The 12,669-nt window shown below is 39.8% G+C and overlaps 1 protein-coding gene across 1 annotated transcript in view; it reads left to right on the forward strand.

Moving 5' to 3' along the window:
• The window catches only part of SPMIP2 (sperm microtubule inner protein 2), a 94,758-nt gene that overhangs the window by 64,831 nt on the left and 17,258 nt on the right, over positions 1–12,669 (forward strand). Inside the window, 1 exon segment of the mRNA XM_024736075.1 lies at positions 4,925–4,983. Coding sequence (XP_024591843.1) covers positions 4,925–4,983 — 59 coding nt within the window.

Below are 12,669 nucleotides of genomic sequence, written 5' to 3' on the forward strand. Positions count from 1 at the left end.
TACTTAGCACAGTGTACGTGATCATCAGGAAATGATGGGAGACGGAGACTGAAATCCCATTCTTCTCTCATTCAGAGTCTTTGTTAAGAGACCAAGTTGCAGAAGGCGGGGGGATGAGCTTTTAAGTGTGTGTGAGATTGAGAATTATTTTCCTCCTAGCTTATTCAATAGTCATTTGAGAACTACTTAGCCTATATATTTTTTTACTGAAACTTAGTTATGCCGTTATGTTCACAATGCCTGAGCTACCACCTCCAGTGTAATTCTGTGTTGTAGAGCTAATTGGACAGTTAACTTGGAACACTCTTCCTAACCTTTGAATTAACAACAGTGCCAACACATTAGGAAACTCCAAGGGTAAGAACCAACCAGGCACTTGATTATATTTCAGAAACTGTGTACTGGGCACAAGCAGAGACTCGGGAAGCTCCCATGTCGCTTTGCTGTAGGTTGAATAGTTGAATCCACTCGTATTTCAGACCCTGGTAGGGACCTTCTGCTAACTCTGGATAAAGGGCTGGTAGCAGAATGATTGCTTACTCATCACATATCCTAACAATTCCCAACAGAGTAAGTTCTAGTCTTGCTTTAAAATAAAATTCTAGTGTATCTTGAATTATCACGTGAATAAGGAAAACATGAATCTCTCTGGGGAAGTGCAGAAAAAATAATAGAAATGTGCCTTCTCTCTGAGAGTAAATGAGGCAGCGAGGATTCATAGTGCTTTTCAGGGCAAATCTATGCCTTAACGAAAAACTGAATACGCAAAAGTAGCCGGTTGAAGAAATGTTCCTGTTCCCTCTTTTCTTTCTTTGCATGCTAGTCTGCCTACTATTCTTTATAACGTCTCAGTTTTTGCACCTATAAAGCGGGCATTGCGTTAGTTTTCTATTGAGCATAACCTAATACCACGTAGCATCTTAAAGCGACACCATTTATTTGCTCACAGTTCTATAGGTCAGAAGTCCCGGGAAGGCCTGGCTGGGTTCTCTGCTTAGCACTCACTGGGCTGGATGCAAGGTGTTGGCTGTGGCTGTGATCTCACCTGAGGCTTGGAGGCTCTTCCGAGTTCATGTGGTTGTGGCAGCTTTCAGTTCCTTGTGGTTGTAGGACTGAGGTCCCATTTCTCTGCTGGCTGTCAGCCAGGGACCAGTCTCAGCCTCGAGAATCTGCCCACATACCACAGCTATGGTGCCCTCCATCTTTAAAGCCAGCAACAGACATTCTCCCTCATGTCTAAATCCCTCTCATGCTTCAAATCCCCTTTGCCTGGAAGAGCCCAGATCCTTTTAAGAGCTCACCTGATGAAGTTTGGGCCACTGAGGATAATCTCCCTTTCTTACAGTCAACTGATTTGGGATCTTAATTACATCTGCAAAATCCCTTCACAGCAGTATCTAGTATTTGGTTGAATATCTGGGAGAAGGTGTATATACCAAGGAGTGAGAATCTTGGGGGTCTTTAGAATTCTGTCTTCCACAGGGATAATAACAATAACTTAGAGTGTTGTTAAATGGATTTGGTGAGATGTGTGTAAAGCACTTAGCATAGTATCTAGTACAGACTCTAGTACAGTCTCAAGAAATGGGATCTAGTATTATTAATGTCTCTATATACTGTATTTTCTTGCCTACATGGATTTTTTTAGCTCACTTTATTGTTTTTTTATTTTTTGGCTGCGTTGGGTCTTCGTTGCTGCACATGGGCTTTCTCTCTAGTTGCAGTGAGTGGGGGGACTCTTCACTGCGGTGCATAGGCTTCTCACTGGTGGCTTCTCGTTGTGGAGCACAGGCTCTAGGCACGTGGGCTTCAGTAGTTGCAGCATGCGGGCTCAGTAGTTGTGGCTCACAAGCTCTAGAGCCCAGGCTCAGCAGTCGTGGCGCATGGGCTTGGTTGGTCCTCGGAATGTGGGATCTTCCCGGACCAGGGATTGAACCCATGTCCCCTGCATTGGCAGGTGGATTCTTAACCACTGCGCCACCACGGAAGTCCTGGATTTTTAAATTATGTTATGATAAGCACATTAGAAACATAATGGAATATGTTTCTCATTATCTGGATACTCCACAGAAAACACATACTGGGGCCAGAGTCAAGGAGCTCATGAAACTTAATGTTTAGTCTGTTTGCTGAAAGTTGACGTACTAATTCAAATTAAATAAACAGTGTAGTTAAAAAAAAAAAAAAGGGAGACCAGGATATAATTCATGTTGGTACTCAACTCAGGCTCACATATAATGTGGCATAAAATGAAGTATGAGCCTCTGCATTGTTCAATTTTTGTTTTTTAGTGAGAAAAATGCATCACAGAATCCATGCCTTGAGCACTGACATTTTTCAGAGAGAACTGTTTTGTTTCTACTCCTACTCTGAATATAAAATGAATGCTTCACATGCGCCATGTACACAAAGGCTTGAAGCCCCCCTTTCTCCCTTCAATAGTTTCAGTCTAGAATAGGCAGCATTATGCAATTTGGTGACCCAACGCCAGCAAAGAGAATGCTTCTCACTGGCTGTGGGAAGAAAGACACCTAAACGGTTAACAGTAATATTTTGCAAATGGAAGCAAGTGAAGAAAAAATTACATTAGCATAAGAAAAGGTAGCCTTACGGGATTTTCCACTCCAGTGTTTGGTACTAAGAGCTCTGTTACAAAGGAGGAGGATGGCGAAGAGAAACTCTAGTGTCCACCCTTTCTTGAAACGCATTGCCATTGTACTCATTCTGCTGGCGAGAAAGACCTCATCGTTACAGAGATGGAAGATGGCCCTTTCTAGTAAGGAAAGTCAAATTGGGTATATTAGGAAAAACTTCCTGAGCTAAGTATAGCAAGAAAGCAAGAGGATTCCTCAGTGATGGGAGTTCTAGACTAGAGGTGATTTGGGATTAAAAATGACATTTTTAAGCAATGATTTTCATTGTTAACTAGAATGGGCCCCAATGTCTGTGATTAATTTAACTCAAATGTAACAGCTCATTTCAGAAATTGTGTCTCAGTCACAGTACCTGAATGTAATTACCAGACATATCCTTTTAAATTAATACCTAGACTTATTTAAAGGTTGCTTAATAGGGAATATCCAATTTCAAGTTATGATTATTTTCGCTAGTTGAAAACAATCTTTTTTTTTTTTTCAGATTCCACATGTAAGTGATATCACATGATATTTGTCTTTCTCTGTCTGGCTTACCTCACTTAGTATGATAATCTCTAGGTCCTTCCTTGTTGCTGCAAATGGCATTATTTCATTATGGTTGAGTACTATTCCTTTGTATATGTACAGCACATCTTCTTTATCATCTGTCAGTGGTCACTTAGGGGATTTCCATGTCTTGGCTATTGTGAATAGTGCTGCTATGAACACTGGGGTGCATGTATCTTTTCGAATTATGTTTTTCTCCAGATATATGCCCAGGAGTGGGATTGCTGGGTCATATGGTAACTCTATTTTCAGTTTTTTAAGGAACCGCCATACTGTTCTCCATAGTGGAGAAGGTTCCCTTTTCTCCACACCCTCTTCAGCATTCGTTATTTGTAGACTTTTTAATGATGGCCATTCTGACTGGTGTGAGGTGATACCTCATTGTAGTTTTGATTTGTATTTCTCTAATAATTAGCGATTTTGAGCGTCTTTTCATGTGCCTGTTGGCCATCTGTATGTCTTCTTTGGATAAATGTTTATTTAGGTCTTCTGCCCATTTGTCTATTGGGTTGTTTGTTTTTTTGATATTGAGCTATATGAGCTGTTTGTTATTTTGGAAATTTATCCCTTGTCAGTTGCCTCATTTGAGTTTGCTACTTTTTGATGTTACGAATATAGCATCCTGCATCAATGTAAAAATGCATTCCAAAACTGAAGTGAAGGGCTTCCCTGGTGGCGCAGTGGTTGAGAATCTGCCTGCTAATGCAGGGGACGTGGGTTCGAGCCCTGGTCTGGGAGGATCCCAGATGCCATGGAGCAACTATGCCCGTGAGGCACAACTACTGAGCCTGCGCCTCTGGAGCCTGTGCTCCGCAACAAGAGAGGCCGTGATAGTGAGAGGCCCGCGCACCGCGATGAAGAGTGGCCCCCGCTTGCCGCAACTAGAGAAAGCCCTCGCACAGAAATGAAGACCCAACACAGCCAAAAATAAATTAATTAATTAATTTTAAAAAATAGATAAAACTGAAGTGAAGTACTTTTGATAATCCTTATCACTGTTTCCCAACCCTAGTATGGAAAATCGAGAATTGATAAGGCCCCAAACCCTTTTCAGTATAAATTTGACACCCCCATTTCCCATGTTTATGCATAAAATGTGTCCTCCATTGACAGTTCCTGGGGAAAAGAGGCCAGTTCATAGTCATCTGTTCAGTTATGAGAGATAATTTCTATGCACAGGGACGGGCACGGGGATATGTTTTCATGTGAGAACTAGTTCTAAGCAACCAAATATTTTATCAATGTTCTGTGATGCTTTCTGAAAGGAACATTCAGAGCTAGACTGCACCACAGGCTGTCTGTCACCCAGCTCTTTCCTGTGCTATAGCCACCACATTTCCTAATTCTGTGAGGGCAAGGTGAAGTGGAAAGAGCTGAGCTGTTTGAATCTAAATGCTAAATTGTGGTTTTGCATGCCTGCTGGTGTAGACACAGAATAATTTGGAGCTTAGAGAGTGGGGATGACACTCTTCTTGGGACCCAGCACCTGTCCTTTGACAGAGAGGGAAGGGAAAGCACAGAGGCTCAGAGTTATTTTGCCTCTTATGCCTTTTCCTCTCAGTTCAAAAATCAAAAGACCATCTTCTTTCAACTGAACTTAGCATTTCCTGTTTAATTGCTCAACCTGACCTCCTTTTTGACCAGGAACCCAGATTCTCAGACATGTTTGTGCCCAGTGACATTGGAATCAGGGGACTTAATTCATGTTCTTCCTTTTACAGTATGAAGAGTTCAGTCAAGCTGCTGTTGAGAAACTAAGCCACAGATACCAGAACCCATGGTAAGCACATACTAATACATTTTACATCAATTAATTAATGTGTTTCCTTCCTAAATTAGGAACAGGGTTAATATTTTAAAACTTTTTATGTCCTATAGGTTTCTTTGTATAATTATGAATTTTTATTCCTCATAAACAAAATGTTCACTATCTACTAGGTTTTCATTAAGGGGAGGAAAGAGGTGGGGCAAGTATGGTGAGAGCACAGTGGAGAAAAAGGAACCAGCCTGTTAAGAACAGCCACTGGACGGGTCCAGTAGCTTTAACTATATAAATCTTTTTGTGGAAGAACAAGAATATAATTCTTTTGGTTAAAAAAAACCCTTATGGGACTTCCCTGTTGGCACAGTGGTTAAGAATCCGCCTGCCAATGCAGGGAACATGGGTTCGAGCCCTGGTCTGGGAAGATCCCACATGCCACGGAGCAGCTAAGCCCGTGTACCATAACTACTGAGCCCACGCGCCACAACTACTGAAACTTGAGCACCTAGAGCCCGTGCTCCGCAACAAGAAGCCCACGCGCCGCAACGAAGAGTAGCCTCTGCTTGCCACAACTAAAGAAAGCCCATGCGCAGCAACAAAGACCCAACGCAGCCACAAATAAATAAAAATAATTTAAAAAGTAAATAAAAAAATAAAAATTTAAAAACGCTCATTTCATGCTGTCGGCCTAGAAACCATCATAACGGGTCATGCTGGTTAATAAACATAGCCCTACTGAAGTCACAGCATGGCTTGAATTGACACTCTCTTAAAGCAGCTGGTAACCTAAATTAAACATGCCTAGTGCGAGGTATGTTCAATTATGGGAAAAGCAAAACCTAGGCGTGTCATCTAGATGGAACATATAATTCAGATTTCTAAGAGGGAAAGGGATCAATCAGCATTGCTCTTAAAGACTGCAGATTCAATAATGTCTTTGTTCTCCTTAGACTTTTGCAGGTCAGGGTTTCTGGAGCCAACTTCACCTCCTTTTTAATCATTGAAGGTTCCCGTTATTAGCATGGACAAAATTAGTGGATTTTAGTCTGTTTCTGCTATATCACCACAACATAAGCTGCATCAAAAAGAGACAAGACCATAAACCCCATGTCAAATGTCTATTAGTTACTATGATACGATCCAGGACAACAAAAGATATCATTGCACAATTCCTACAACTTACAAAGCATGTCCTATGTTTAAAGCCATGGAGAAATAGTTACAATTATTGCATGCAAAGCACATGTTCTCATTTAAATATTTCACTTCGTTTGTTCAAATAACATTGCAAGCACCTATTTACAAATACCCTATCAAATATTTCTAAGCAAAAACAACAAAAATAATGAAAGGCCATTGAAAATCACAGTAACTTCAACAAGCATTGGTGATACAAGTGTGAACATCTGCTCGACTTATTTAAACATAAAAAACTTGTTGGAAAGAATCTGAGAAATATTGACACTTTGAGCATTTTCCTTGGATGAAAGAATGTTGGCTACATTCACTTGTAGGGAATATGACATGGATTGTACCAAGTCATGAGGATGCAAAATGTTTATGAGAAAGACCTTGTACCGAGGGAATTGTGGATTCAGTTGGGAAATTGTAGATAAATATATAGATCAAAATTATGAAACCAAGCTGCATGTGGTGAGTACTAAATTCCTAATGAAGATAATTACAATTAGAAAATTATAACTAGAAAAGTTTTAAAAATTTAAATGTAATTAGAAAATTGTAAGTAGAAAAGTTTAAAAAATTAAATACAATTAGAAAAGTATAACTAGAAAAGTTACAGATTTTTAAATATAAAGTTAAAAATTAGATTTGCCCACAGCCTCTGGCTCGGGTCCTGTTTCTAACTAGTCAGGTGCCAGTAACCTGAACGCTGCCCACTCGAGACTAAGCACAACTGCTGCTTAAAAGCCTTCCAGGCCCCACCTTCAGGCTGGGGAGAGGATCTTGAAGAGAATGCTGACTCTGACAGGCCCAGGTGTGCCCACCTGCTTGCGTTCTCTCAGCTGGACAGAGGGCCATCTCCATCCTGGGCAAGTTTCGTGCTTAGCCTCCCCGACCGTTTTCATGTTCTGTCCTCTCAGTCAACTGCATTCACTCTATAAATCTAGCACCTCCTGTGTTCAAAGCACTGCTAGATCCTGCAGCCACAGTGCTGAACAAGACAAGCCCGGTATATGCCCTTCTTGGAATTTGTATTCTAGGGAAGGGGAGAGACATTGAACAAGTATGTCATACTGTCTTTCATGCTTTTAAATAATTGTTTTAAATGACAGATATAATGCATGCTTATGGCAACAAATAAAACAATATAGTGGTATATTAAAGAAAAGTTAATATCCTGCCCTATTCCATCCAGTTCATGATAAAACATTTCATTACAAAGGGTGTTTATGGGATGGAAAGAGAAGGTTTTACCAGGGACATCGACCTGGACTGAAGGTCAGAGAAGTGTTCACCCAAGAAGTAATTATTAAGTTGGCTTGGAAAGGTGAATATAAGATCATTCCTGGCCCAGGGAACGGCCTGAACAGGGCTCAGAGGATGGAAAGAATGTATCTAGGGCTGACCACCACTCATGAGGACTGAGAGAGGAAGGGGAAGAGCCTGGGGGGCCGGGGCGCCCACACAGAGGACAAGGTGAGTGAAGGACCACAGAGCCTCAGAGGCAGGACCCTGAGGACAGCAGGAGGCTGTAAAAGCCAGCGAAGAATTCAAAGAGGAGGGTTCCATACGAGGAAATGGAAATCCCAGAAAACAATAACAGACAAATATTTGGAAGTTATCAGCGGTCTCAGAAAAAGCACTGGAGGAAGAGGAGGATGAGTTGAGTCAATACAACCAACACTAAAGAATTTTTGTCCATTGACTTAACAGAGGCAAGAGTCCACCTTGTTTTCGAGACCAGAAGTCCAGTCAAAGACAATGACAGGATTTCCTCCATTCTGGGGCATACTTTTAAAATTTAACTTTCTTGAAATCAGGATGTGTTTTATAATAATTGTTTATAGATGTAGGGCCTCTTTTTCTCTTCCCATGTAAAGTTGTTATTAAATCAATGGTGTGTTCTCCTGTTTATCGCATCTTAAAGACCAGTAAAGATACACTTCAACAGACTTGAGATGAAGACCTTAATTAATAAACAGGGTCCTTGCTCTCAAGTAGCTGACAGACTCTCAAGAGAGATAGATGTAAACAGATTTCAATGCAGTATCCATGGTGGAGAATGACTGCAGTAACTGGGTGTGGGTTGACTCTATTTTTTTTCTTCTGAATTAAAGGAAACATTCTCTTGCTTTAAATACAGAAGTTTCTCTAGACACGTGACCTGATGATTGACTCATTTTTACGTGGTCTCTTCTGTTTGCAGTTGGGTGTTTTCCAATATATACAAACCGTATGTTTAATTTCAATAAGAAGAATAAAAAGCACAGATAGGAGATGGGAGAACAGTTTACAGTCATATTAAAAGAGTCAAATTACAAGAGAACGCACTGCAAATAGTGAATGGGCAGGGCTCTTTGTTTTGTTTAAGGAGTAAGTGAAATCTGTAGAAGCTACACATTATTGAAAATTGTGGGGCATGGAAATATCTTGCTTTCCTTTTCTCTTCCTTACATTTAACACAGAGCGTGGCATACACGGGTACTCAGTACATATTTGCTGTATCGGTGTAAAAGACAAATCCCAGTTCTTCTTGTACTCCGAATGGCACAAATTGGTATAGCTCAGGCTGGAAAAGCTGGATAACTTCAAGTCATGAGGACTTCCTGAGAGAGATGAAATTTAAGCTGGATTTAGAAGGAGCATTTTAGGAAAATCGATGGCCGCCTACCTGGGTAAACTTGTTATCCATGCAAATGAAAGTCTTGCTGAGATTATAAAATCAACAGTCATTCACAGGCAAACCTCCTTCCAGAAAGGAGCTGCTGCTATGACGCTGCCCTCATGTCAGTAGACGGCGGGGGTCAGGGTGTGGGTGTCGAGGAGGCTGCAGATTCTAAGGTGAGAGTGATCAGACTAGGCGTCAGCCATGCAGAGGAGAGCACTACGCGTTTTCAAAATCAGAATGAACTACAACCTTCCCTGACTTTTCGGAGGATCACAGCTCTTTTCAGAGTGTTGGCTCTCCTAGTCTGCTTTCTTGCTTTCTGTCTTTTCATAATCAAGTGGTTTGTTAGCCAGTTCCTATCCTCAGGAGGCTGCACAGCACGGCATAGTCTAAAGAGTGTGAATTGAGAATCAAGACAGCTGGTTTCACTAGGAATTTATCCTCCAGGAAAGTAATGAAGGAGGTAAAGAAAGGTTTAGCTAGAAAGGAGTCCAACAGTGTTTGCAGTAATGCAAATTCAGAAATAACCTAATATCCCCCAAATAAGGGATTGTAAGCAGTGATGAAGTGGGATCTATAGTGGTTAAGAGATGTGGTACATATATACAATAGAATATAACTCAGCCATAAAAAAAGAATGAAATAATACCATTTGCAGCAACATGGGTGAACCTAGAGATTATTATACTAAGTGAATTAAGCCAGACAAAGACAAATATTATATGATATCACTTATATGTGGAATATAAAAAAAGGATACAAACAAACTTATATACAAAACAGAAATAGACTCACAAACATAGAAAACAAACTTATGGTTACCAAAGGGGGAAGTGGGGGAGGGGTATATTAGTAGGTTGGGATTAACAGATACACACCACTATATATAAAATAGAAAACCAACAAGCACCGACTCTACAGCACAGGGAACTATACTCAGTATTTTTTAATAACCTATAAGGGAAAAGAATCTGGAAAAGAATATATATGTATACATACATATATGTATAAAACTGTGCTGTACACCTGAAACTAACATGATATTATAAATCAACTATACCTCAATAATAAATAAATAAATACAAATATTAAACAAACAAATATAGTTGATAAAGAAAAAAAAGTGCAAGGCTCTGAAGCAGACTTCCCGCATTCAAGTCCCCACTTTACCACCTGGTAGCTGTGACACCTTGGATGAGTTACTTAAACTATTTATGCCTCAGGTTCCCAATCTGTAAAATGATTAGAATCTACTCTGCTCTTTGTTGTACAGATGTGTTGTTACACATACAGCACTTAGAACAGCACTCGGTACAAACTAAGTGCTCAGTAAATAGTGTGACCATATATTTTATCACCCAAAATAGGACACTTTTGAGAGTGAAACAGGAAGCTAATGGAACTGATCACTTGGACAAGAGGCTAACCTGAAGGTATCTTGAGCAAATCAGGCCACTCTGTTAATAAACATTATCAATTAGTTAAATAAATGAAGTACGTTGAAATAATGTAACAAAATGCATTTATTACAATTCCTATTATATTAGCAAAAAAATAAGTATAGAGGTTCAGTATAGGAGAGAAATTTCATGCTATGTAGTTGAGTTAATCTTACAAAAGTAGAACAAAAAGTCCAAGAGACAGAAAAGAAGAAAGTGAAAAATAGGAAAGTAAGAAATCAATTAAAATTAAATTAGTCTAATATCTGACTAATAAGAGACCTCAAAAGAGATCAGAGAAAACAGAAGAAAGAAAATCAATGAGAAAAATTCTCAGAAGGGAATAACATGAATTTCCATGTCATTCAACAACAAAACAACTGTGTCAAGGCATGTCACTGTGAAATTTCACTGCTGGGATGAAGCCTACTGTTAAGCCCTCCAGAGGAAAACTAGGACATATATAAAGGATCCAGAATCAATAAGGCATCACACTTCTTGACAGCAATACTGGGCTCTGGAAGACACTTGTCAATGACCTCCCTGTCTGCCAGAAAGTGACTTTCAACCCGGAATTCTATACCCAGCCCAACTATCAAGTGGGAAGGTTGAAAAGAGACATTTTCATGTATGTACATACTCAAAAAAATGCATTTTTTCCTAAGAAGCAACTGGAGAATATTACCTAGCAAGACAATAGGGGGAAATCCGGGAAAGAGAAAGGAATATAATCCAAGAAACAAGAGAACTAACAAAGGTGACAGGCAAAGGGGATTCCCAAAATGGTAATGGAGAGAACCAGGAATGTGGCTGTACAGGGGCCCAGAGGAGGAACAGGGCAAGTGGGAACTCTCCAGGGGGCATTTACTGTGTACAGATATTGGGTGAAGTTCCAGAAGAAGCAAATGAGCTAAAAGTGGGTACTTTGGAGAAGAGAATATTGGGACAGGAAGCAGGGAGAGACAGGGAGTATTTTTAATTATAAGCATTTTAGTACTATTTATTTATTTATTATTTATATATTTTGTTGAAGTATAGTTGCTGTACAATATTATATGTTACAGGTGTACTTATATAATCTTCACAATATTCACTTTAGTACTGTTTATATGTATCATGTACATGTACCTAAATGATTGCATTAAAATGGAAAAAAATTAGCACTACATTGTGTACAAGCATTTTATCTTGATAAAATTGAAAATTAATTATAAAGTGGGAGAAATAGAAACTCAGTCAACTAGAGTTTTAGTAGTTAGGGTCCTAAGTTGAAAATATTTCTAAAACTAGGGCTTTCAGTACTAAAGAAATAAGCACTGACCTGAATAAACTGGGCTTTCTGTTTATTCAGAAAGGTAGAAGGTGTGCCTGTATTTGGCATTAGTTAAGGGTTGTGTAGAAAATTGCCTGTTTTATTTCATAATGAAATACTGCCAAAGCCAGTTGTTGAACTAGCACAGACTTAATGACAGCCCCTATTTAAAAATATATTGGTACATAAATGCTTGCTTTTTTCTTGGAGTTGTTTTCCTCAAAACATCCATAAATCTTGACAACTTTCTATTTTTAAGGCTATCGGTGACTGGCACATTGGGGAGATTTCAGTGAACCTTAAGGAGCAAAATGTTACAATTTTTTCAGAAATTTATTTTATTGAAGTATAGTTGATTTAGAATGTTGTGGTAGTTCCTGCTGTACAGCAAAGTGATTCAGTTATACACATATATACATTCTTTTTCATATTCTTTTCTATTATGTTTTATCACAGGGTATTGAATATAGTTCCCTGTGCTGTAGAGTAGGACCTTGTTGTTTATCCATTCTCTATACAATAGTTTACAACTGCTAACCCCAAACTCCCAGGCCATCCCTCCCCTACCTACCTCCCTCTTGGCAAACAGAAGTCCATTCTCTATGTCTGTGAGTCTGTTTCTGTTTTGTAGATAAGTTCGTTTGTGTCATATTTTATTATTTATTATTATTATTATTTTTGGTACGTGGCCTCTCACTGTTGTGGCCTCTCCCGTTGCGGAGCACAGGCTCCGGACGCGCAGGCTCAGCGGCCATGGCTCACGGGCCCAGCCGCTCCACGGCATGTGGGACCTTCCTGGACCGGGGCACGAACCCGTGTCCCCTGCATCGGCAGGCAGACTCTCAACCACTGCGCCACCAGGGAAGCCCTGTGTCGTATTTTAGATTCCACATATAAGTGATATCATATGGTATTTGTCTTTCTCTGTCTGACTTACTTCACTTAGTATGATAATCTCTGCAATTGGCGTAATTTCTGCAAATGGCATTATATCACTCTTTTTAATGGCTGAGTAGTATTCCATTGTATTTTTTGAGATCATCAGCACCTGTCCCTCCTTTTGGCTAGTTACCTAAAAACTGCCTTTGTACTTCCTCCCCTGG

The sequence above is a fragment of the Neophocaena asiaeorientalis genome, unplaced genomic scaffold (genome assembly GCF_003031525.2).
Source record: "Neophocaena asiaeorientalis asiaeorientalis breed wild unplaced genomic scaffold, Neophocaena_asiaeorientalis_V1.1 scaffold7, whole genome shotgun sequence".
In the NCBI taxonomy this organism is placed as follows: Eukaryota; Metazoa; Chordata; class Mammalia; order Artiodactyla; family Phocoenidae; genus Neophocaena; species Neophocaena asiaeorientalis.